At 38.5% G+C, this 27,001-nt stretch overlaps 1 protein-coding gene across 2 annotated transcripts in view; it reads left to right on the forward strand.

Moving 5' to 3' along the window:
* STXBP5L (syntaxin binding protein 5L) overlaps positions 1 to 27,001 on the forward strand; it is a 423,473-nt gene that overhangs the window by 378,889 nt on the left and 17,583 nt on the right. For both annotated transcript variants that reach the window (XM_069070001.1, XM_069070002.1), the window contains exons 22-24: positions 4,160 to 4,330; positions 6,195 to 6,434; positions 24,101 to 24,461. In XM_069070001.1, the coding sequence (XP_068926102.1) occupies positions 4,160 to 4,330; positions 6,195 to 6,434; positions 24,101 to 24,461 (772 nt within the window). The remainder of the gene's footprint in view (positions 1 to 4,159; positions 4,331 to 6,194; positions 6,435 to 24,100; positions 24,462 to 27,001) is intronic.

The following is a 27,001-nucleotide window of genomic DNA, read 5'->3' on the forward strand; positions in this document are numbered from 1 at the left end:
ATTTAGAGATATCTCCACTACAACTGTTCATATAGACTTTTGTATCCAATCTGGTAGATCCTTCTGAGCTCATATTAGTCTGATCAGCCAGTCACACACACTGTACCTTGACTCTAACATAATGATGTCATTTTGGTCCTCTTTGAGAATGAAGGACAGCCATAATCTCCCATGTTGAGAACTTTTGGATTATCTTTGACTCTTCTCCCTTACTTCTCATATTCAACCAGCTAGCACATTCTATGAACTCCATTTTTCAATATCCCTTGAATTTTTCCTTCCTTCCCCCTCCCTTCCATTTCCATTGCTACTACCTTAGTTTCAGCTATCATAACATCATAGATCTATATATAGTTGGATAGACCTTCAGAGGATATCTCCTCCAACCACTCATATCATATATGAGGAAACTGAGAACTAAGCAAATGAAGTGACTTGCTTGAGGTTATACAGGCTGAGGAAGGATTACATTGCCATTCATATGGACTGACTTCCTACCTTTAATCAATTCTTCATTCCAATGCCAAAATATTTGAGGTTTGGTGTATAGATCTGATCATGTTCCTTCTCTGCTCAAAAATCAAGAGTTTCCTCTTTGTTCCATGTAAATTTCAAGCTTCTCTGCATGGCAGCTAAAACCGTCCATAATTTTGTCCCATCCTACCTTTCTAGCTTTATCTCATATTATGTTCCCTTATGTGCTTTAGACTCTAAGAAAACTGAACAGTTCCCATCCCCTTTACATGTACTGTGCTCTCACATCTCACTTATTTTGCTCAAGACCTGTGCCTAGAATGTCCTTCCTCCCTCCCCTCCTTTGTTGGATTCCTGCCCATCTATTAATGTACAATTCAAATGCTACCTATGCTATAATACCTCTTATGCTCCCATGGAACTTTGTTTTATAGGTCGTTAAATCTTATAACCATACTAGACTATAAGCACTTTAAGGGCAGCTATCTTGTTTTATCAAACTTCCGCATCTCTCCAGAATTTAGCACTGTGCTCTACTTACAGTAGACATTTAATAAATTTATTATTGTTCCAAGGCCTTCACTGTAAGTCCTGTGTGATAAATGTTACATACATCTTTTATGATGAAGAATGTGAAATGTGTGAGTATTAATTAATTCATGAAACAGGTAACTAAGTTGTTACAAAATGCTCAGATAACTCCTGTAACATCTTACTCCTGGTACTAAAATCAGTCCTGTTCTATATAGCTCATTGCAATAACAGGACCAGCTAAAAATAGCATCTGGAGTGACAGTTAATAACCTCCCTGGCTACATTAGAGAAAAATTTTAAATGACAAACTATTTTTATTTCAAATGTTATTTTACCATAGGGACTACAGCAACATCAACAGCACCATGGGAGTCCTAAAAGGTCCATTATAGCATAGGCTCAAATTGAACATTTTCAACTTTATATATTAGCATTTTCTTCAGATTTCTTTTTTAAATTTTATGATGCAACTCAATGGGAAAATATGATTTAATATAAATAAATTTTGTCTTGTGCTTAATTTTATTGAGATTAAAATCTGTTTCATAAATGAAGAAATAGTGATATTTTAAGATTCTAATTACTATCTTCCTCAAGTTAAATTATTATAGGAACTTAAGATCTAATGCTGGAAGGAAGTTTAAAACCTTAAGGTTGTAAGACCAAATCAAAGGTTATATTTTTGAGACACAACCTTTCTTAAATAGGTGGTGAAGTTGGTTCCAAAGGATCCTAAACATTCACCTAGTATATTAAGGCTGAGAGACAGACAGACAGACACAGACACAGAGAGATATTAGCTTGAGGAAACAAGCTTGTCAAATGAGTAGCTGAGTAGACTGAGTAAAACCAGTGGGAAACTTCTCTTTGAAATTTGAAGTTTCAAAGAGTAACCAGCAGACCTAGAGGATGGAAGCCTTGATTCCTTCAAAGTCAAAACAAACACATCCAAGAACAAGTAAAACTTTTTTCTATTAAAGACACAAACCAAAACAAGAACGCAAATTAAGCTGACTTCAAAGAAAAGCCTGTATACCAGCCTCTGAAGCTTTAGCTCAAAAAAAGACAAGAAATAAAAGCTTGTTTTTTTCAAAATTAGAAGCAAATAAATACAGGAAAAAGAAAATGGCCTGCATATTATTGGATGATCAAAGACACCACAATCAAAACAAGCTAAAAGGATGCCAAGCATCAAGGAAAAAAAAATCTATCCATCAACCAGGGCCAATTAAGTGGCATGTAGGGTAGAACAGAGGCTGTCCAAAAGCCATTGCTCAGTGGTCAAAATGCTTTGGTTTGTTTGGGTTTGTTTGTTTTGATTTTTTTTAAATCAATTTACTGGTGCTGTTTTAAACAGAAGTTGAAATGTTGGCATCAGTTTGGTTTTTGTCATCCCACAGTAAGTTGAAGTTTATTTTGTCTTGATATTTTTATATTTTTGTTTATTGTTATTTTAAAACTTTTCAGCATTTATTTAATGATAAGAATTATCGCCTGTGGCATAGAGATATTAATACTTCATTTTCTGTGTATTATTCTTTATTGTGTATTATGGTAAGACTCTGGAGTTTGCCAAGTATTAAGTAAGAATATTATTCTTATTCTCATTTAGTAAAACCTTGACAGAAGTGGCCATGTTAAAAATCAACTTCAATTGAACTGAGATATTCAGTTTATTTTGGTAACTGTAGGTATACCTCACTTTAGACAATAATATGTGTTCCCAGATAAAATCACATAAATCTCATCTTATTCCAAATATACTGTCATAAACCACCTAATTTATAGAAAACTATGGATTTTTTGGGAAGGGAGAAGGTAGGGAAATTGGGGTTGACTTGCCCAAGGTCACATGGCTAGTTTTTGTGTTAAGGGTCTGGGTCTGGATTTGAACTCAGGTCCTCCTGACTCCAGGGTCAGTGCTCTATTCACTGTGCCACCTAGCCGCCCCATATGGATTTTTTTTAATGATGGATTTTTTAGAATCCTTATATTAGTTTCTTTTCTCTTCAATTTTTTAAAAGATTCTCATAATTTTTTTTACTTAAGAATATAGATTTAGAACTGGAAAAGTGCCCATGGAAATGATATATTCTAACCATTCCCTAATTTTAAGATGGAGAAACAGAAGCCAAATGAGACTGAGCCACTTGACCAAGGTTGAGTGGCAGAACTGAAATTCAAAGCCAAGTTCTTTAACTACAGATTTCTCATTCTTTCCATCATACTAGGCATTTCATGCTGGTATACCTTTAAATGAATGGGGTATACTTATATAGAGCATGGCCATTGAACTTCAGGCTCACTTTAAGAAACCAATGGATTTCAATTTAAAATGTTTTTCAAAGTCCATAATGGATGGTATGTATTCTGTGAAGTCCGAAACCTATAGTCAACTGATTTTAAAAGCTAGATAAGAGGGGCGGCTAGGTGGTGCAGTGAGTATAAGAGCACTGCCCCAGGGTCAGGAGGACCCAGGATTGGTTCCAGCCTCATAAACTTAACACCCACACAAAGAAAACTGTCCATGTAACCTTGGGCAAGTTACTTAACCCCAATTGCTTTATAAAAAAAAGAAAAGCTAGATAAGGATTTATTATACCTGAGAAAATGAGAGAATATAGTTATCATGAATCTTTCCACATTTAAAGTTGCATCAAAACAGAACTGAGTACTAACACTTAGTTCTAGTTAGGTATTTTATTATTAACATTGGTAACTCTGCTACCACAGGAACAAATATATTTCAATTTTCTGTTTCTAAGGAATATTTATGTATTTGTATTTAATTATGAATATTGTATCATAGTATAGTGGCAGAATATACAGAGTCTAGGCTAAAATTAAAGTTAAGCACACACATTCTATAGTGTAATATTAATGGTTTGTAAGTTTGCTTATGACATACTGAATTTTGACCAAATCTTGAAAAGACAAGGATTTACTAATTTTTTGGATAGTTAAGTGAAGAGATATTCTATATAGAAAGCATATTGACATGGTATTTATCTTCATTTAATTTTTTATGGGACACCCTCATAGTCCTAGCCTCCTCAGAAATAGTCTTTCTACTCATGTTAATGTGCAATAATGATAGTTATGACATGCTTCCCTGATACTTGGGGCATCCAACTTACCATTCTTGTTACAGATCATGTAAATGGACACTGCACCAGTCCTACTTCTCAGAGTTGCAGTTCTGGAAAACGTCTTTCTAGTGCTGATGTTTCAAAAGTAAATCGCTGGGGTCCTGGAAGACCACCATTCCGAAAGGCACAATCAGCTGCTTGCATGGAGGTTTCTCTACCAGTCACAACAGAAGGTAGGTTATAGATACGAATTCAGTGACAATAGGAATGTTTTTCTAGCCTATACTTAGACTTAATCCAGAGCCACAACCAGGGCAAAATGACTAGGGCTTTGGTCCAAAGTGCTGAAATTTCGAGGGAGCCAATAATACCATCAGAAGGCATAGCTGATTCTGACAAATGGCCGTACCTCAAGTGAGCTCCCTTAAATCTTCCTTCTTGCCCCAGGTATAAAACTTAAAAATTATTATTCTGCCTCGGTTACTTAAAAATTAGTATATCAGTTACTAAGTTGCCCAGGCTTCCTTCTGCTATGGTAATAAAAATAATGATGGCAAGAATTATAGCTCACATTTTCAAAGAACTTTACATATTACAAAAAGCTTTTCTTACAACAATCCTGTGACATCAGTTTCATAAATGAGAGGCAGCAAATCATAGCAGAGAGCTGGCCTCAGAGTTAGGAAAACCTGGGTTGAAGCTTTGCCTGTGACACAGACTAGCTGTGTGATCTTGGGGAGGTCACTTAACCCCTTGATGGCCCCACGCTGTTCTCTAAGTTAAAAGGAAGGTGCTGATCTCAATTTCACATTGCTTTATTCCATTGTTATTGATTGGGATCCTAACGCTAGGATATCTCTCTTTTTACCTATATATCTGGTTGTGTTGAGCAGTGGTGTCAAACTCAAATAGAAGCAGATCCTTGTGGGTCACATAGTGTTAATTTTTGTCTTTCTAAGTCACTATCTGGATTGGATTGTATTTTTTTTTGTTGTTAATTATTCCTCAATGACATTGTAATCTGGCTCTAGCCACATCAGGAGTTTTGAAGGCTGCAAGTTTGATACCTCTGGTAGAGTGCCAAAGGGCTTAAAATTGAATGAAGTAGATGCTATGCCTGCTTCTCTTCAGAAAGATCCTACCGTTATTTTATTTATAATGAAATAGAAAATCACAAAGAAAGATGTAAAATGGAGATTATACATGAAGCCACAAATGTATTATATATTGTTAATTCCTTTTAATACACATTAAATTTAATATGGTGGTATCATCATCACCCTGATTTTCTGTCCCCCTCAAAGTTGAAGCAATCTAGTCTCCTCTATGAATCATTAACACTCTTTTTTAATCTCTTACATTTTTTGTCATTGTCATTACCATCACCACCACCACCACTCCAAATAAAATCCATCCCTTGTAACAAAAATATAGTCAAGCAAAACAAAGTCATGTTGTAATGGCCATGTGTGAGGAAATGGGTGTCTCTTTTGGTACCTGCAGTCTCTGCATCTCTCCTCTAAGAGGGGGTAGACATGTTTCATCATTTGTCTTCTAAAGTCATAGTTTGTTATTTCCTTATCTTTGTAGACAATGAAGAGTTTTAAAGTCTTTCAAAATTGTTTTCCTTTACAATGTTATTGTCATCATATAAGTAATTCTCATCCTATTTATTTTATGTGAACTCATACAAGTCTATCTTGCTATCATTTAAATAGATTCACTCAACCTTTAAAAAGCTCCATCATGTGCAAATAAACTCTTAGGTGTTATGAGAATACAAAAATTAATAATATTCAAAGATATAGACATTATTTCAGTTCATTTGTATAGTATGATTGAAGAGATTTGGGTCAGAAGTTAGGAGACTTGGGTTTTGATACTGGATCTACTCCCAGTAAGACCTGGACATCATCATCTCATCTCCACGGGCCTTAAGTTTTTTTTTGCATCTAAAATAAATGGGTTACAGTAGAAAATCCCTAATATTATATTATAAAATGTCTACTTTTCACTCATAATTAGAGTTATATATTTTTATGCCTTGCACCAGAAATGTATTAACCTTTAATGTGTTTATTTTCTAAATCTACATAGAAAGCCGAGAAAACTCCTATAATCGTTCTAGAAGTTCTAGTATCTCCAGCATTGACAAAGATTCTAAGGAAGCAATTACAGCTTTATACTTCATGGAATCCTTTGCACGGAAAAATGACATGACAGTCTCCCCATGTCTATGGGTTGGAACTAGTCTGGGTATGGTGTTAATGATCTCCTTTAACCTGCCTTCAACGGATGAACAAAGGTATACAGAGCCAGTCCTGGTATCTCCAAGTGGTAAGAATCATTATTCCTTTTGTCTTTGCTTATTTTTCTGATTTAGTTTTGCTAACCTGTAAAATATGTCTATTTTAGGCAATGATGATGAATGTAAAGGTATCTGTACAATAGGAAATGGCATTAAGATCGTTCAAGATATCCTCCAGCATCACAAGATGTATTGTATTGCAACATTTCTCCCTTTGCTTACATTGCCATGTTAATTTAAATGATATTACACCATGGAACTGCTGACATCAATATACTCTAGTAAATAAGTTGCTGGAAAACTCTGAAAAGGTTCTTAAAGCAATGATGTTTGTTATTTGGAGGGATAGAAAAATGATTTTTAAATAAAATAAAACATTCCTCCAAAGCTCCATGCCAGATCACCACCTATGGGTGCTTTAGGCCATCCCAGAAGAAGCTGGAACTCTGAAGCTTGGAGCTTCCTGACCTAGGGTGGCTTCCCAGATTTTTTAGAATCTTCCAGGCTCGTCCCTCAGGGATGCTTTGCAATCTTCCTCATTCTTTTCCCCTCAATTCCTCCTTATCATTGTAGTGAAAGAAAATAGAATTGCCTTTCAGCTTCTGAGGGAATCTACACCAGGCCTCTGGATATCACTGTGAGGTCCTAAATTTTAATCTCTTCCTAGTTACACTCCTCTTAATTTCTTTCTGCTTAAAAAAAAAGTGTAGTTTCTCTTTTGAAGAAGGAATGAGTGCGGTTCTTATTGTTCCCAAGGGGATTTTTTGGTTTGTTTTTCATTACTAATTCTCCTTTTAAATACACACACACACACACACACATACACACACACTTTTTTTCCCTCAAATAGCTTATAATGATAAGAAAATAGCATTAGTAAATTGGGTCAGGCATATATTTTAGAGATATAGAAAAATAATTTTTTTTCTATATGAGGGAATCAATTCTTATAGAAAAGGAAGGTCCTATGTGTTTGTGGAATAAGCATTGGCTTGAGAAGAGCCACAAGACCCTGCCTCCCCCAAATATTTCCCTAACCAGGAAGCCCTGATACTATCTTCTCATCCTTTTTGTTCAAAAAATGCTAATCTCTAGAGTTTCTCCTTTGAATTAAAGTATTATCCTTTTAAAAAATTAAGTACATATATCTTCATGGAAAAATATTATAGAAAACTAGCTATCACTTTGGAGAACAGTAAAAATTAGACCCTAAGACCTACATGTAGGTTAAGCATGGGGGCAAGTTTCAGGAATGGAATTGAGCTTGGTTCTAAAAAGAATAGGCATTGTCTTCCGAATCCCAACAGTCCTTGTTACTAGTTGGTCCTATACCCTGAATTGGATACTTAATTTTTTATAGAGGCTTTTCTTGTACCAAAGAGCTGGGACCTAATTATACCTAGGATGTCATTTAGAGTCAGAGCACCAGTCTGGACTGTGATTTAGAACTGCTATTCCAAATTCCAAATACCTATTTATAGTGGCAGAAGAGGTAGAGCATAGGAGGTTGTCCGTTCCATTTGTTGTCAAACTGGTGGCTTAGAGATTCTACTTAATAAGCTCACTTCCTCAAAAGGAAATCATATAAACTCATATGATTGAATAGAATCAGTTCCAAGTAAATCTATTCTTCTGATCCATGTCCAAATGCATATTGGTTCCTTCTATTTTAGTCTGGTCTATATTCACTATCCCTCAGATCATATTCAGCTACTGTTACTGTTTTGTAAGCAGTTCCAGGGTAAACGCCTAATTTCTGGCATCCAGATCCGTAAGAGACCTCACAGGAATTAATTCATCTTGTTAAGGAAACCTCTGGTGTTACCAGGCTTCAATGTGGTTCCTGCCATTTAAGATATTAAGATAGCATCTTCCTCAGTAAGCTCTTGGAATGAATACCATCTAACAGCATTAAAGTATTTTAATTTTAAAATGGCATGGGTTGGCTGCCTCCACCTTACTCCATACTATGCTAGGCTACATAGGAAATGTGAAGAAAATATAAAACAGCATTGAGAAGACAAAACTTAGGCATGAATTGTGTGTCCTTTTTCTCTTTCTTTGATCACTAGGGTATAGACCTACTAGTGGTATTGCTAGGTCAAAGAGTATACACAGTCTAATAGACTTTGGAGCATAGCTCCAAATTGCTTTTCAGATTGGACCAATTCACAGCTGCAGCAATTCATTAGTGTGTACATTTTCCCACAGCTCCTCCAAGGAGACAGAAATGGAAAGATTGGTAGGGATGGTTAATTTGAGGATGAAGATGTCTTTGATTTAGGACATAATTTAAAGTGAGAATAGGTTATATGCTACAGGTTACCCTATGAAAACAGGGGTACTGAAGAATAAAATTTGAGGGTATAGGCAACTTAAAAGTGAAATTTCTTTTTTTTAAAGCAAATGGGGTTAAGTAACTTGCTCAAGGTTATACAGCCAGTTATTTCTGGGTGGGTGCTAAGTATCTAAGTCCGGATTCGATCCCAGTTCTCCCGACTCTGGGGCCGGTGCTCTTACTCACTGTGCCACCTGGCTGCCCCAAAAGTGAAATTTCTTAAGGTTGTTACCTCCCAAGGGCAATAAATTGGATAAAATTATTTTGTGGCCTAATCCCAAAAGTGAATAAGTGGTCTTTTAATAAAGTGAATAAGAAAGAAAACTAACAAAGGTAGGCCCCTGTGATGTACTAGAAAGATAATGATGGACAGAATACAGTGTAATTCAATAGACTGGAAAAGGCTTAAATACCTAATGTAGTTTGACTCTGATGTTAACCAAGAACTTTGAGTTTAAAAAACATCTTTCTTGATTTTATAAATCTATGTAGATAGAAGAAAAAGAGTGTGAAGAGTTCAATGATAGGACTTTTTGATTTGTCTTTGACACCCCCAAAGAGTAAAGGCACAAATGGAACATGATTACAACCTTCCTCCTTGGAAAAGGACTCTGAGCTAATAGAAAACAAAATTCTCTAGTAGTCTACAGGGCAGTCAAGGACATTCAACTGAACCCAAACTTATTAAGCATATACAATATGCAGGATACCATAAGTAGGCATTGTGGATAAAAAAGATGAAAAACAACACATTCTCTGCTAATAGGTAGTTTAAAAACTAATTCAAACTCTGACCCAATCTGGAGTCACCCTACCTTTCCAACCTTATCTAATGTTACTACCCTTCTTGTGCTTTACACTGGAACCAAACCAGACTACTCTGTCCCTAGAATACACACTGTGTTTTGTTATCTGTATACCTTTCCCATACTTTTTTCATTGCCCATAATTTGCTCTCTACTTAGTCTTTAAAACTCAACTCACAAACTCTTCTTTCCTGAATTCTTCCCTGATCTCCTCTATCGGCCCAATTCAGGTGCCAGCTTCTCTATAAAGATGATTATCAATTCCCCTCTACATCCCCAGGTTGCTGGTCTATAATAAGCTTTTCTTTTCCCAAAATGCTCATAAATATTCATTAAATTTCAGGGTAAATGGGGAGTATGATGCAGTGAGAGGAGCCCTGGTTTTTGAGGCAGAAGATCTGGGTACAAATCTCAGCTCATCTATGTGTCTTTGAGCAAGTTATTTCTCTCTTTTGGACCTTGGTTTCCTCATCTTCTGAATAAGATTTAGATGATCCTTAAGGTCTGCTCTTCCAGCTTTAAATTCCACAATTCTCTAATAGGGAAGAAAAGAGATGTTCACAAGAAATATGCTATATATATAAATATGTGATAAGCACTAAAGAGTGGTCTAGACAGAATGCCAGTATAAATAGGAGTGAGGAGAGATCACTTCCAGCTGGGACAACAGAGATCCATGGCATTTGTGGCAACTAAACTGGTCCCTGAATAAGTTCAACAGGCAAAGGTGTGAAATAAGTGTATTCCAGGTATGGAGGGCAGCCTGTGGGAATGCATGAGGTTGGGGTGGAAGAGAGGAACATGAGATGAAATCAGAAAGAATTAGTGGTTTAGTTTAACTAGAAGGGAGAGCACGTGAATGGAAATAGTGTGAAATGAGGCTGAAAAGGAAGATTAGACCCAGATTGTGAAGTGTCTTAAGTGTGAGGCCATAGAGTTTAGATTTTATCTCATAGTCAGTAGTCAGGCACTGAAAGGTCTTGAGGAGAAGTGCCCTGGTCAAGCCTGTGCTTTAATTGGAGGGTAGGGGTAGGGAGAGGAGAGATGGAGAGAGAGGGAGAGAGAGAGAGAGAGAGAGAGAGAGAGAGAGAGGAGAGAGAAGTCAAAAGTCAAAAGATCCCTTTGGTTTTGATCTCGTGTGAATGGTGGTGCCATTTATAGAAATAGTAAAGTCAGAAAGTGAGGCAGGTTTTGTGGGGAAAATGAGGAGTTCAGTTTTAGACAATCTAAGTTCTAGATGCCAATGGGGTATCCAAGTGAAGATGTCCCACAGGCAGGTGGAAAAGCAGGACTCCAGAGAGATGTCAGGGACACCTCTATATTGACTTGGAAGTTATCTGCATGTGTGAGTTGCTTTTTTATAGGTTCAAAATAAAAAGTGAAATTCTACCGTATTTTTAGGAAGTTTTTTCCAACTACATTTTATTTCTTGAAATCTATGTTAGGGTAGAAAAAATTGTATGGCACTACTGCTTGAGACCATGAGGTCATATTAATGACAGCTTTAAATATTTCTCCCTAAAAAATGGTGTTTTGTGGGGAGATCCTTGGTATTCCTGGGCCTCAATCCTTGGAAAGAAACCACTTAAATTCTTTTGGAGAATGGCATATGAGTTCCTGTTGGTTCCTTAAACTCTCTTTCCACAAAAATCAACTTAGAGATATTAACATCAAAGAGACACGCTGAAGAAAGACACTGAAAAGATACAGCAATGCAAATTAAATTCTGCTCAAATACTTACTGCATGACCCTGGGAAAATCATAGCCTCTCTGAGCCTCGGTTTCCTCATCTACAAAACAGGAATAATAATAAGAGCATATACCCCACAGGGTTGTGTGAAGATCGCATGAGATGTTTTATGAAAGGTGTTTTGTAAATCTCCTCATTTCTTCATGAAGATTCCTCCCACGTACCCAATATTTTCATGCTGTCACCTAACTTCCCAAGGTCCTTCATTCAACGTAGCAAAAAGAACACTGGGTCTAGAGTTAGAAGACCTGAATTTGAGTCCTGGCCATGTAACTTGGGGCAAGGCATTGGCATTCTCTTAGTTTCAGCGTCCTCACCTAGAAAATGGAGCTAATAATGATGCTTGTGCTGCCTACAGAGCAGGAATTTGTTGAGGAAAGTGCTTGGTAAACTATAAAGTGTGATATAAACATGACCTATATTTTGGTTATACACACACACACATATAATTATTATTAACATTATCCTTGCCTTCTCTTGATTTTGGTCTCCCAAGCTTTGGGCCTTTTCCATTTCTCCATTGTGTTCTCTTTCCTGTATTCCATTTACTGTCCTGCAGTCTGCAAAGAGAAAGATAAACTAATCTGTGCTTATGGAATGGGCTAATATGGCATCCCTTTTACATATATGGGGCTTTTGCAGACACAGTCATGGAACTGAGAAAGACAATTTTTTTTCTTTAACTTAAGTAACTCTCCTATACCCTGAGGGGAACTGCAATTATTCAATTCAACAAGCATATTTTTAAGTATCTACCATTTACAAGGCACTTAAATGTGAGACTTGGACAATATAGTTCATATATATTATCAATCACTGATAACAGTAAAGACTGAGAAGGGTTCATCATGGGGACAGATAAAACTTTAAAAAGAAATACATAAAATTAACAGGATGCAAAAAAAAGACTATAAGAAATTAAGGAAAATTCATTTAGCAACAATTATTTATTAAGTGCTTACTATATGCTAGGCACTGTGCTGAATGCTGGGGATACAAATAAAGGCCAAAAAAAAATCTCTGCCCTCAGGGAGCTTACATTCTGATGGGGGAGACAACATATGAATAACTAAATGCGTAGAGGATACATACAGAGAAGAGAGAAAGCAATCTGAGAGGGTAAGGCACCAGGAGGCTGGAAGTCACAGGAAAGAACTCCTGAAGAAGGTCAGATTTGACTTTAATCATGAAGAAAGCCAGAGAAACTGAGGGGGATGTTAGGAGGAAGAGCATTCCAGGAACAGAGAGCAGGTACAAAGAAAGGTACAGTCATAGTAGATGGAGCATCACATTCAAGGAAATGCAAAGTCAGCCAGTGTTGCTGGATGCTAGAATTCACAGATGGAAGGAAAGTGTCTGCACAGATAGGAAGGAGTCAGGGTATGAGACCTTTTAAATGCCAGAAAACTTCATATTTGATCCTAGAGGTAATATGGAGCCAATACAGTTCACTGAACAACAGTGAGGGTGACGTGTTTAGACTTACTTTAGGAAAATCACCTTGGCAACTGAGCAGAGGATGGATAAGATTGGGCAAAGAGGTGAATCTGAGAGAGTGGTGATAAAGTTATCAGAATAATCAAGGCAAGAGACAATAAGGCTTTCTTTCAACTCAGTATGATTGTATCTGTATATGTGGAGAAAGGGGAATATAGATGAGAAATATTTGAAGGTAGAAATAACAAGATTTGGCGGTGACTTGGATATGTTGAGTGAGTAAGAGTGAAGAGTTAGGGATGAATTCTAGTTTTGAGCGCACGGTGGTGCACTAGACAAAAGTTGGGAGAGGAGATAAATCAAGTCAACAAGATTTTATCAAGCACAGGCAAAAATGAGTCCTTGCTCTTAAGGACATCATTGTAATGGTGGGAAACACTCAAAACACCAGAGAGAGGCTGTAAGCCAGATGTGGAGATCTGGGAATCATCTGCATCAAGACAGTGACTGAACCCATGGAACCTGATATGATCACCAAGGGAGAGAGTGTAGAGAGAAAAGAGAGAGCCCAGGATAGAGTCTTGGGGGACACCAGAAGTGAATGGGCATGACCTGGATAAAAGAATCAGTAAAGGCGATGGAAGAGAAGTTGGAGAGAAAAATGGAGAATGAGAAGGAAGCAATGTCACTAAAAACTCAAGAAGAGAGAGTCTTCAGGAAGAGGTGACAAACAGTATTAAAGGCTGCAGAGAGGTCATTAAGGATGAGAATTGAGAAAAGATTATTAGATTTGGCAATTGAGAGATAATTAGTAGCTTTGAAGAGGTAGTTTGGGTTAAATGAAAAGTTGGGAAGCCAGATTGCAATGCAAACAAACAAAATGCTTATATTTAGCAATAGAAGTATGGGCTAAATAATCTGATTACGAATAGCAATTCCCCATTTATTAAAGCTATGCTAAATCTTTAATATGTTTTGCCAATGATTTGCTTCCTTTTTACACAGACATTTTACTACTAAAATAGCAGTAAAGGGGAATGGAGAAAAGACAATCATTTTATAGTGTTGTGAGCAGCCATTACAGTAAAAAATATAATTCTTCCTTATTACAGTTTCATGGCTATCAATAGTTGCAATCCCCTTCAAAGACAAGCCTCCAAAGACTTGATAAGAGCAGTTAAAGAGATGTGAATAATGGTTAAGTTTTATTGATATCTTTTGTTTTTGTATCACCCAAGTTTCCTGTTGTATCCTTTCCCTCTTTGCACTTCCAGAAAGCCAAAGAATTTTTTAGAAAAAAATTAACAAAACTGATTAATACATTGAAAAAATCTGAAAATATATGGAATATTCCATACTCAATAAAGGAGCGAGGGGAGGTACCCACTTATTTTTAACAAGCAGGCTTTAACATTTATGCTTGAAAATTTTCTGCTGTTTTTCCCCACCCTACCCCCATTTGTATATCCCCAACAGGGCTCAAAGAGACCATTTAACAAGATTTTTTACTTGAAAGAATGTAACTGATCAGTAGGGGGGAAAATGAAGTTGCTGAAAATGAAATGTTCTGCCTATGGGAGTATTAATTAGAGCTGGCTCTTTATCATAGTGCTTAAAGCCATTCAGCTATCTAGGATTACTGGATCAAAGCTAATTCAAATTTCAAAGGGAACTGATAACTATGAAAATACAAAAGAACTAGGTCTTCCTCATAGCAAAATCCCTTAACCGAAGTAGAGTAGGATATATAGCTTATGACAGCTCAAGGGTATTTTGCAAATCAGTTTCTTGTTTGGGGTTTGTTTTGTTTTGGGGGTTGGGTTTGGGTTTGGTTTGAGAAAATTAATCACTATTTCTCTAGTATTACTCTTATTTCTGAACCAGTTAATGTCAGCCAACCAATTATTGTACCCAGCAACAAGCTGCAATAGCCGTTATGAATGACAATGGCTAGGAAAGATAGTCATCGAATTTTGCAGCCTAAAAGGTATTTTCAACAAATTCAGTTCAACAAATATTTATTAAGTATCTGCTTTGAGTAAGCTCCATGCTGTCGTTGCTAGGAAAGATATAATGATCAATTCAGATGTGGTCCCTGATTCAGGGAGTTTACAGTCTAGTCAGGGAATATCACACATACACAGAAAAGTGGCACCTAAGTACATTAGGGAGGTGTTAAACAAAGTAGAAGGCCCAGGGTTACAAGGTTGTTATCGACTGGGAATCTGAGAAACTGCCATAGAATAAGATTTGAGTTGGGCTTTAAAAGATGGGTAGAAATTCAACAGACAACCAGCAAAGGCAGGAATGATTTGAGGACAGATGTGGAGAGAGGTGTGCATTTAGAGGACAGAGAGTAAACCAATGGGCAGTAGGAGAGACTGTATAGATGGGAATAATGTAAAGGTGAAGAGGGAGGCTGGTGCTAGGCTGTGCAGGGCATTGAACGCTAGGAAAAAGAATTTGAATTTTACATAGCAATACAGAAGACTTTTGAAAAGAGTCATACTTTAGCAGAGAGACACATGGAGCACTAAACTTGGAATCGGACAAATCTGTGTTCGGTTACCATTTCTGATGCTTATTAGCTGGGTGGGCAAGTCATTCAGTTTCTCTGAGCCTGAGTTTCCTATAAAAATGAGAATCACAACACCTGTAGTGTCTATCTCGCAGGGCTACTATGAGGCCTACATGAGAAAATTCATGTAAAGGGTTCTGTAAACTTTAAAGAGCTATGTGTCAATTGTAATTAGATATTGGCATTATTGAGGATGACATAACCCAGATCTCTAAAAAGGAAGATTATTCCAGCAGGGATGCCAAGTATGTGTTGAAAGAACAAGAGAGGAGAAATGGGAAGATCTATTGGGAGGCTATGACAATGGTTACCTTGTAGGGTGAGGGTTCAGTGGGGAATGGAAAAGAGAGGGCAGCTGGGAGGCTCATGGTCATCGATTTTCAGAGTTAGAACAGATCTCAGGGGTCAGCCAGCTCCGTCTATACCCAAACAGTGATCTCTCTGACAATGTCCCTAACAAGTGGTCATCCATCCTTTGTTGGAAGATCTCTTGTGAAGAGAAATAAATTCTCTGGGGGGGAAGGGGGAGAAACTGTGCAGCTGTTAGGACAGCTCTAATTTTGAGGAAACTTTTCCTTATATCTAATCCCCATGAGCAGATCTGCAGATAGTGTAGACTGGATAGGGCTTTTCTACCAGGTGCTAAATATTAAAGGAGTAGTGGGGTGTGGCCTCTTCTCCAGAAGAAGTGTGCCGCCTGGCTCCCTCCCTCCCGGCCCCCACCCAGGAGGGTGTGCAGCCTCCCTGTAGGGGCCTACCTCCTTGACCTTTGACTTGCAGTCCTCCAGAACCCTAAGCTGCCTTGTTGCATAGTCACCTCCAGGCCACCAACAACAAAGCCGCCTTGGCACTCTACTTTTGGGGCCTTCCCTTCGTAATCCATAGGGGCTGAAGATGGGCCACCCTTCTCCCAGGACCACTGTGCCTTTGGCTGTACCATCTTCTGCACTGCCACCACTGCCACGCCAATTTTCTTAATAAAATTCTTTGCCTCTCTGGAAGGACACCATTGCCTACTAACAGCTCTGCCTCTGCCCTAACATGTAGACCAGGCTGACTGTGAGTGATCACCACTTCTCTTTCTAAATGTTCACAAACCATTTCTTTTCTAGAATATTAGTAGAAATCAGAGTCAAGCTCACCAGCCTATAATTAGAGGACTTCTTCCCTTTGTTAAGGGTCGAGGGGAGGAGAAAGGAAGAAAATAAGCATTTACTAAGTATTTACTGTGTGCCAGACACTGTGTTAACTAAGCTTTTCACCAATGTTATCTCATTTGATCCTCACAACAACTCTGGGAGGCAGGTGCAGTTATTATCCCCATTTTGCAGTTTACAAAACTGAGGCAGACAGCTTACCTGACTTGCCCAGGGTTACACAGTAAGTGTCTGAAGCTGAATTTGAATTCAGGTCTTCCTGACTCCAGGCCCTATGCTTTATCCGCTTCAATGCACAGTAGCCTCTAGATTTTTTCCTCCACAATTATTCAAAGATCATTTACTTCTGTAAATACCATAAAAGTGCATAGCCAGCTAGAAGTTATTTCATGTTCCAACATCAATTTCTAAAACCTAAAAATATTCTCTGACATTGCAAAGAAAGATTACATGGAAAATAAAATTCTATTCTCAAATTTAACTGTGGGCTTTGAATATAAATCATTTGCTATTTATAATAGAAATGCTTAAATTTTTGATGGGAAATAATTGCTCAACACTCAGATGCTAAACTGTATGTAAAATGGTAGTCATTATACTTGTCTTTTAAGACCATGGAGAGGCAATGTCATATAGTAAAGAGAGAGTCATATAGTGTCAGAAAGCCCTCAGATTCTGCCTCTGATCCATTAGCAGCCATGTGACCCTTCTCAGTACACCCAGGTAACTCTTCAACATTGTAAATCGGAAAGTTGCTAATCTGTTATCTGTGGAGGTGATTTTTCACACCAGTGTGTCCTTACCCTGATGAAATCACAGGTCTAAACCAAAGGGGAAAAAAACCAATGCTTTTTCTCGCACATAGGCAATGCCACCTGAAAGTGCTAGTGTGAGATGTGGGATGTCTCTCAAAATCTAGTAACTAACACAGAAATATCAGACAGCTTGTATTTTTAGATTTTATTAGGTTTTTTTTAAATATATCTATCCAGATTGCAATTAAAAGATTTTGCATGAAGAGGGATTCTACTTGTTTTGCTTGGCCTCAGAAGACAGAACTAGAAACAGTGAGTTAAAGTTGCAGAGTGACCAATTTAGACCTGTTAGGAAAAGTTTCCTAACAATTGAGGCTTTTTAAAAGTTAGATTAGGCTCCCTCTGGAAGCAGTGGGTATCCCTTCACTGGGGGGTCATTAAACAGAGAATGGATAGCCATTTTCAGGGGGAGGGGGAGAGAGGAGTGAATTCCAATCTAACTTTGAGATTAATTTTTTTTTGGTGAGACAATCAGGGTTAAGTGACTTGCCCAAGGTCACACAGCCAGTAAGTGTCAAGTATATGAAGATGGATTTGAACTCAGGTTCTCTTGACTCCAGGGCCAGTGCTTTACTCTGAGGTTCCTAGAGAAAAGTCATTGCAGTCATACTAAACATTAAGAAGAATGCTTTGTCTTGTCTGTTTTTTTCCAAGTGATTTAAAAACAAACATAGAATACATAATAAGGCAGGCTTTTTTCTTTAACTGAAGAAAAATATCAAGCAAACTTTTATTAAACAGCTGTTAACATGGTAAGCACCATGCCAGGTGCTGAGGAACAGTTCCTGTCCTCAAATAGATTATATGCTATGATAGGGGAAGGGGTAGTAATAAGTTTAAAATATTTATAAGATAATTTGGGAAGGAGGGAGCAGAAGAGGCTTCAGGTAAAAGTTAGCATTTGTTCTGAGATTTGAAGGAAACGAGAAATTCTAAGAAGCAGATTTACGTAGAGAGTGCATGTCAGGCATGGGAGACAGACTATTAAAAGGGGTAGGAGTGAAAGACGAAGTGTTACATGTGAGGAATGGCCAAGAGGCCCTACTGTAGAATCTGGAGGCGACCAAGTAAGACAAAACTATATTGAAAAGGTAATTTTGGTCCAGGTCGTAAAGGGCTTTTAAAGTCAACCAAAGGACTTTTTAACTGATCCTAAAGGGTTCCATGAGAGCAGTTCTTAACATCGTGTCATAGACTCCTTTGGCAGTCTGTCGTGACCCATGGTCCTCTTCTCAAAAATAATGTTTTTTAATATGTTTAATGTTAAAATATGTAGAATTACAAAGGAAACTAATTGTATTGAAATAGTTATTGAAATACTTCTAAAGCAGAAAATAAATGTGATTTTGGGTGTGTAGGGGTACCCTAGGAGAAGAATTAGGAGAGACATCTTTCTTGAAGGGTGTGATTGGGCTGAGCTCTGAAGGGAGCAACAAACTTCCAAAAGACAGAGGTGTGGAGAAGCTGATTGCAAGAATGAGGTGCAGTCCAAAGGAATGGAAGTGAATGCTGAAATGTTGTGAACAGGGAATATACAAGGAGGCCAGTTTGGCTGGAACTTAGAGTATGTGAATGTGATTGGCTTGCCTCTGGAGGAAATAAGTTTCCCATCATTCTGACAGCCATCAAACAATCTCAAAGATCATTGCAGGGGGGATGTTATAGGGGGCATTGATGTTCAAATATCAATCAAAAAGTATTTATTAAATACCTAGGTGCCAAGCACCATGCAAAGAAAATTAAACAATTCCTTCTGTCAGGGAACTTAAGTTACATTGGAGGAAGTAACATATAGATTATCAATATATACATAGTAAACATAAAGAGAAAAGAGACAAATAAATATAAGGTTGTTAGAGAGGAAACGTTGTCATGTAGAAGAGGGTGCTTGAGTTGGTTGGTAGATGGTTGTCCTTCTTTCTTGGAGAGGAACACTGAAATCACTATGTCAGGGTCGAGGTACAATGTGTCTGACTGTGCCTGATCAGACCAATATGAGCTCAGAAGGCTCTACCACAGGTCAGGCACAAACAGTCGATACAGACATTTGGAGCAGAGATGTCTCTAAATTTGTGTGCCTCACGTTTCTTTTGAGCTACACACTTGAGGTCTGTATTGAAGGAAGAGAAGGATTTTGTGAGGCAGATGTGAGAGGTGTGGAGGTAGAAACAGCAAGATATGAGAAGCAGCTAGATATGTAGGGTGAGGGAGAGTGAGGATATACTGAGATTGTGAGCCAGAGAGACTGGAAGAATTATGGTGCCTTCAAGAAATATAGGGAAGTTTGGAAGAGGGCTGGGTTTGTGGGGAAAGATAATGAATTCGCCTTTGAACATGATGAGTTGGGATGGGAAAGACTTAGGCATGTTTGAAGGCATTGGGGAACCAGTGGATTGGGAGAGATTGAAGTTTAGCGGGAGAGGAGGCAATCTGCTGGAGAAAATTGATGGGATCAAGGAAAAAGGTAAAGGGTCTTGGCAAGAAAAAGGGCTACCTCATAATCATGGCCTGGAGGAAGAAGGAAAGAGTCAGGAATGATATTGAGAAGTTTTGAGCTGAAGGGAAAGGAAGGTCATAGCAAAATGTCTGTTTTCACCATAAAGTGAAAGGCAGAATCCTCAATTGCGAGAGTGAAAGAAGGAATGTGAAAGAAAAGAGGAAAGAAAAGATTTGGAATGGTTTATGATATGGCTTGTTTATATGGAATCAATTATAAATTATAAAGGAAGAAAAGGATTGCCTTGATGCAGTAAGGGCTTGGTTGAAATCAATCTGAATTTAGGATATACCCAGTCAGCACAGTGGAGTAGCTAGGTGGTGCAGTGGATAGAACAGTGGGCCTGGAGTCAGGAAGACTCATCTTCCTGATTTCAAATCTGGCCTCAGACTTTTACTAGCTGTGTGACCCCGGGCAAGTCACTTACCTCTGTTTGATGCAATTTCCTCCTCTGTAAAATGAGCAGGAGAAGGAAATGGCAAACCACTCCAATATCTTTGCCAAGAAAACCCCAAACGGGGTCACGAAGAGTCAGACATGCCTGAAACAACTGAACGGTAACAAAAACAACAATCAGCATGGTAGTATGACATCCTCCAGCTCCATTCAGCAGCATACGTGGCTTAGACTAGATGTCTTCCAAGGTTCCTTCTAACTCTGAGATCCTATGAGATTAGAGTTGCATGCACACTTCTTCAGTAATTCTTACCAAGTGTCCAGAGGTTACAGTATTCCAATTCTTCAAATCATCATTTACCAAAGGAAAAAAAAAATCTTCTGAGAAAAAAATAGTATTCTTCCTCAAAACTGGATCTGAATTAGTAATTTCTTTTTTTTTAAGCAATTAGGGTTAAGTAACTTGCTCAAGGTTACACGGCCAGTTATTTTGTATGGGTGACAAGTATCTGAGGCTGGAACCATCCCAGGTCTCCCAACACCGGGGCCAGCACTCTTATTCACTGCACCACCTGGCTGCCCCATAAAATAGTAATTTCTACGATCTTGATCCATCTCTTCTTTCTTTCAAATCCTTTTCAAATTTATTATTATAATTCTTACACCAAATTGTATTACTACCTGTGAGGAACAGAGGAAGGAAGGAAAGAAGAAAGGAAATAAACATTTATTAAGTACCTACTGTGTGCCAAACACTTTACAGATATCTAGGTTTATCATCATAACACTCTATGAGGTAGGTGCCATTATTGTCCCCACTTTACAGCAGAAGAAACTGAGTCAGAAAGAACTCAAATTATTTGTCCAGAATCACACAACTAATAAGTATCTGGCATCAAATTTGAACTCAGGTCTTCCTGAATCGAGACCCGTCACTTAATCCACCGAACCACCTAGCTGCCCCCACACTTCATTCTTTATAAACACAGATCTGATGAGGTTAATCAAACATCTTCAAGAGTTCCATACTGCCTATTGACCGAAGTCCCTTGGTTGGATTTCAAGGGACCCCACAGTCTGATGCCATTCTTCACAGTGAAGCATTATGAGGTAGGGTCTGATTGATTACATCCCTTCATTCCACATATCTAGTTAGTTGTCAAATATCGCACTTTCTATCTATATGATATCTGTGGCACAGTGGACAGGATGCTGGCTTTGAGATAGGAAGGCCTGATATATTCATTATATGAACCTGATAAATCAGTTAACTTCTCAGCCTTAATTTCCTCATCAATGAGAGATTGGATTTGATGGCCAGAAAGATCTTTTCCAGTTCTAAACCTGTGATGCTGTGGTCTCTTGCATCTGATTCCTTCTCTCTTCATACAGTCTCACCTTAGTTCAGTCCCTCTTGCCTAGATCATAGCAATGGCTTACAAAGCTCTCTCCCCCCAGCTCTGACTCTCTTCACTCCAGTTTATCCTCCACACAGCTGCCCAACTGCCCAAGTGATTTTTATTAGGCACAGATCTCAATAACCTCCAGAGGCTCCCCTACTACAACTAGAATACCAATTAGATGTCTCTCTTTAGGTTTTATGCAGTTCCTCACAATCTGGCACCAGTCTGTTTTCCAGCCACGTTATTACCCTTACACAAGGCACACTACATATCCCCTCTCTGTGCCTGGAATGCTCTCCCTCCTCATTCTGCCCCCGTGGAATGCTGGTCTCCTTTGAAGAGGCAGCTTATGCCTTATCTTCTGAATAAGGTTTTTCCTGACCTCCCAGCTAATGCCTCTCCTCTCTAACCACCTCATATTTAGCTAATTTTTATTTTGCATTTATTCCCTTACATATTTATTTTATATATACTTATGTATGTATCTGTTGTATTTCCCAATTGAATGTAAGCTCCAAGTGGTTGTTTTGTTCTTTGTGTTGCCAGAACTCAGCAGAGTGCTTCACACTTACTAGATACACGATACATTCTTGTTTATTGATTGATTGAGATTGCCAAAATGGTCAATGTATTAATTGCAAGGTAATTAATTGCAATGTAATTAATTGCTAAGCCTTACAATAGAGCCCTTTGATTTTAGCTTATATCAAAGTGAAATTCTGAAATGAGAGGCCATCTATTACCTGACAATAAAAGAAATTTTGAAGTGAGTAGATTCATAGAGTGGTAATGACGAGTTTGAATGCTGAAATACCTGAAACCCTCAGTAGGTGGGGACTAACCGAATAAACATAACATTGTCAGAAGACAATCTCAAGAATAGCTTGTTGGGAAATTATTGCAGCTTACAAGAATTTGGTGAATAGGTTATCACCAAGACGTAAGGGCTTCTCCGGTTTTTTTTTCTTTTTGGAATTTGTTTCTTGCTTTCTGTAGCTTAGGGTGCTAGAATGTGTGTATATATACACCATGTAAACGAATCTGGCCTGGTTCATTCAGAAAGGTGGCACTACTGGAGAGAGGATGAAGCGTAACTGCATTCTGATTCCAGTATTCCTCAGAGCTTTCAAGGAGATTCTTTTTTTAAGCATGGGAACCCAACCCACCTTAAGACTTATGGTTTGGTGTCCTTAGCTCAGACTATCCTACCCACACCCCTAGTTATCTTAGCACAAGTATCAATAGAGAAAGACATGGGTGGAACTCGACCCCCTTTTTTCTTTTTCATGATCTCCCTGTTTGCTATTTAGATCATCCTATGTGCAATTTAGAATTCCACCTTCCTTCCCTTTGCCCTCATCTTCATACTGTGGGCACACATAAAACTCTTTACCCTTCATTACCAACAAATAGGCACTGCCATTTACAGCAAGACTCCTTGGTTCAGGCCTAAGCCTCAACTGAGATAATTACATCATATACAAACTTGTTAATTGCCTCTTGATCCCCCAAATTTCAATTTAAAGAGGTTTGCTGTGGTTGGTTTCATATCATCAGTCACCCTTCTCTCTTCAAGTCTCTGTTCACTCACACTCTTTGGAGGACCATGAGCCTGGGTTAACACTCTTACTGTCTCTCCAACAGACCTCAAGGAACTGAGGGACAGAGGAGAGAAGGGGCTGCTAGGGCACCCCTTAGGGGCGAGTCTGGAAAGTTCTAAAGGCCACTCTAGCACAAGCAGCCTCCTAAGCTTTGTAGTTTCGGGTCCTCCAGGGCTGGCAGAAAGCTCCCATAGGTGATGGTGTGGCATGAATATACAGCCTCAGAGAGCCCAGGTGAGTAACCCCCTTTTCTGTATAAAGAAGTGTAAGTCTAAGTTAAGGACTGAAGAATAGAGGTGATCTTTTTTTCCAGATTTAGTTAAAATCACCATGGTAAATCCCAGGTCTTAGTAGTAGATCATGTTTTAAAATAGCCCATTGCAATTTGGTAACAAGAATTTGCCTTTGATTTCAAAGGGAGAAAATGCATCATCTAGCAACTTGTGTGCCATTGTAATGGACTCAGATCACCCAATAACTTTCTTTTTGCATTTAACTATTTCAGTAAACAATGCCTTAACATTATTTCTGTTAGCCAACTCCTCTACATTAGTTTAAAAAAAGAAAGAAAGAAATGCATCTGTCATTTTAAAGGAGGTACCGTGGTATGATGGAAAAGCACTGGGCTAAAAGTCTGGACACCTGGGTTCTAGTCCTTGATCTTCACCAAATGACTACATGACCTTGGTCAAGTCACTTCACTGTCCTATATATCTATAAAATTAGAGTGTTGTACTAGATGGCATCTTAGGTTCCTTCCAGAAATGGCAACTCAGCAAATCTGGTGATTTTCTGTGTAATTCTGTGATGCTGTTAGGGTTTAAATTATTGCAGTCATGATGAAGATCATTCACATTCATGCCAGCTGTTTTAGAAGGATTTCCAGTTACTGATAATCTGAAATTATTTTTAATAGGTACATTACTGACGCTAAAAGGAGCTGTTCTAACATTCTCCTGTATGGACCGTCTGGGGGGATTAATGCATCCACCATATGAAGTTTGGCGGGACCCAAACAGTATGGATGATAATGAAAAAGGAAGAAAAAGAAAACTGGTCATGAACTCCCCATCAACTTCCCAGGAAATGGGAGATCATCAGTACGCAGTTGTCTGCTCAGAAAAACAAGCCAAAGTATTCTCATTGCCTTCCCAGACTTGCCTTTATGTTCATAACATCACAGAGACATCCTTCATATTACAAGCGGCTGTGGTGGTCATGTGTAACAGTGCCTGCCTGGCCTGTTTTTGTGCCAATGGCCACATCATGATAATGAGGTACCCACTTTCTCTGTTACTATTTGAGAATCATGACAATTCATTTCTTGAAAAAGAAAAAGCAGTTTCAACCAAGGAAAAGAGAGAAAATGGAAATAAAGAGAATAATATTCAAAGGCAAAGAGAAGACCTGTCATTCTAGAAAGAAAAACTCTTTCAAGGAATCTTTTTTTTCTCTCTAGGCACAATTTCTTCTCTTTCTCTAATAAATCAATCTTTTTATGTAAAAATAATTTTTCCTGCTTTTGAAAAAGTATATTTTCTTTTTCTTTCTATTCCTCAGGGCCTTTAAGGTCACCTCAACAGTGGACTTAGTAACTTAGAAGTCATGTCACATAAGCATCTCATAAACATTTCTCACCCCACTGAGTCTGTCAAGTTGAACCATTGTACCCTTTGATTTACCGGTGATGAAACAGAGTTGGAGAGCTGATCGTTTTCATCCATTTAAACACTGCCCGATTCAGGCAGCATTTCATGTGCAGCGTTGCTTGAAATGCACCCATTGACCTGAGGGCTGTATCAGGAGTTCACTTTGCCGACTACTCACTGACTCTTCTTGTCATCCACCAAGTTCATTCTTTCAAACCTAACTCCAAGCTTCTATGACCAATTCTCCTACCTACTAAGTCATAGATTATCACCTATCTGATGGTATCCGTAAAGACAGATACACAGATCTATATAACTTCACGTATCTGAGGCAGTATCTATTGTTCTGTGTCACCAAACATCCAGAAAAACAACAGCAACAGGACTTTAGCCACCATCACTCCCCATCATAATGGTAGGTAGGAATCAGGAAGTGACAGTAGGCATGTGAAGATGGAGCCCCCAGTCCCAGGCTATGCCCACCACTTGCCCTCTCTGCTTCTGCTAGAATGCTGCTTAATGGAGTCACACCACTGTGCTTACTGAGTCCACCAGAAATGTATGTTCTCTAATCTCAACTGGACCCAGCTTTACTGCAGCCAAGCAATCCTTTTATTCTTCCCCAATTGCCTAATTAGCACATTCCCTGCAATAGTTATTCTACAATTTCTTTCTTCAAACCTTCTCTACAACTTCTTCCTTCTCCTTCTGATTGCAGAACTTCACCTCCTTCCTTCCTGGGAATACTGAAGCTCTCTTAGAGATCTCCCTTTCTCCAACTCCATACTTCAGGATCCCTCTAGGACTCTGCTTATCTACAGTGTAATCTGTCCAGTTTCTGAGGGAGAAAGATTCTGCTTACTGAGAAGGATATTATTCCAATCCTTCTACTCTTGCCCACGTCCTTTATCAAAGCTTGGCACTTTGATCATTCTCTCTGTCTCTCTCATCTTCAATCTCTTTTTACCCTCTCACTCCTTCCCCATTTCCTACTAAAATTCCCAGATTAAAAATTAGGATACCTTCCTTTCACCTTGCCATCTCCTCAGTCTTCTATCTTAACTATATCTCTGCTTTTCACAGTCAAATTCTGTCATTTCCTTCTGTATCTTCTTCTCACTTCCTGTAATACCAATGGCATTTTCTTATTCTTTATCCTAATTAATTTCTCTTCAACTTTTGACACTTTCATTTGGAATAGTTTCGCCTCCCTTGGCTTCTATAACTGTGTATTTCTGTCTACTGCTTTCAGTCTACTCGGCATCTACCTCCTACCTCCAAAGTATGAATGTCCCCCAAGATTCTTTGGCCATCTTCTTTTCTGTCTCTATACTCTCTTTGTGATCTAATCAGATTCCATGAGGAGAAGATAACATCTCCACAAATGATTCACAAGACTATACATCCAGTCCTATCACTCCCCTGAATACCAGTCCTTTATCACTGACTACCTGCTAGATAGTTCCACCTAGATAACCCATAAATGTTCTCAAACCATATCTAAAATGGAACTCATTATGTTACCCCCTAACCTGACCCTCTTCCAGACTTACCTCCCATCTAAATAATCATTAATTCACATTAATTCTTTCTCTTCTCTTTTATATCTGCCCCCTCTTTTCCACTTGCATAATCACTGCCCTCATTCCATCCTCCATTGCTTCTCACCTGGATGACTGCAACACTTCCCATTACTCTTCCCATTTCCTCTCTCCTCTTCATTTACCTTCTTCATGGAATCATAGCATTTTCAGTGTTGGAAGGAACCTCAGCATTCATCTAGAAGTCAGCCCACATGTGAAAGAGAGCCCCCATCACAACAGTGATGACCAGGGTTTGCTCATTTCTGCTCAAAGACCTCTGGTGAAAGAGCACCCACTGCCTCCTGAGGCTGACCATTCTATCTCAGATAGATCTAATTGTTAGGGAGCGTTTCCTGACATCAGACCTCAATTTGCCTCTTTGTTATTTCTAACCACTGCTCCTGGTTCTGTGTCAAGGCCAAACAGAATAAATCTAATCCCCCTTTCATATGACAGCCTGTCAAATCATTGAAGGCAACTTTCATGTCCTCCCCTTCCGAAGTCTACTCTTATGCAGGCTAAATATCCCCAATTCCTTCATCTGGTCCTCATATGGCATGAACTCAAGACCCTTCCCCATCCCAG

Source organism: Petaurus breviceps, unplaced genomic scaffold (genome assembly GCF_028583685.1).
Source record: "Petaurus breviceps papuanus isolate PSGF00001 unplaced genomic scaffold, PetGlider_PUasm1.0 90792, whole genome shotgun sequence".
Lineage (NCBI taxonomy): Eukaryota > Metazoa > Chordata > Mammalia > Diprotodontia > Petauridae > Petaurus > Petaurus breviceps.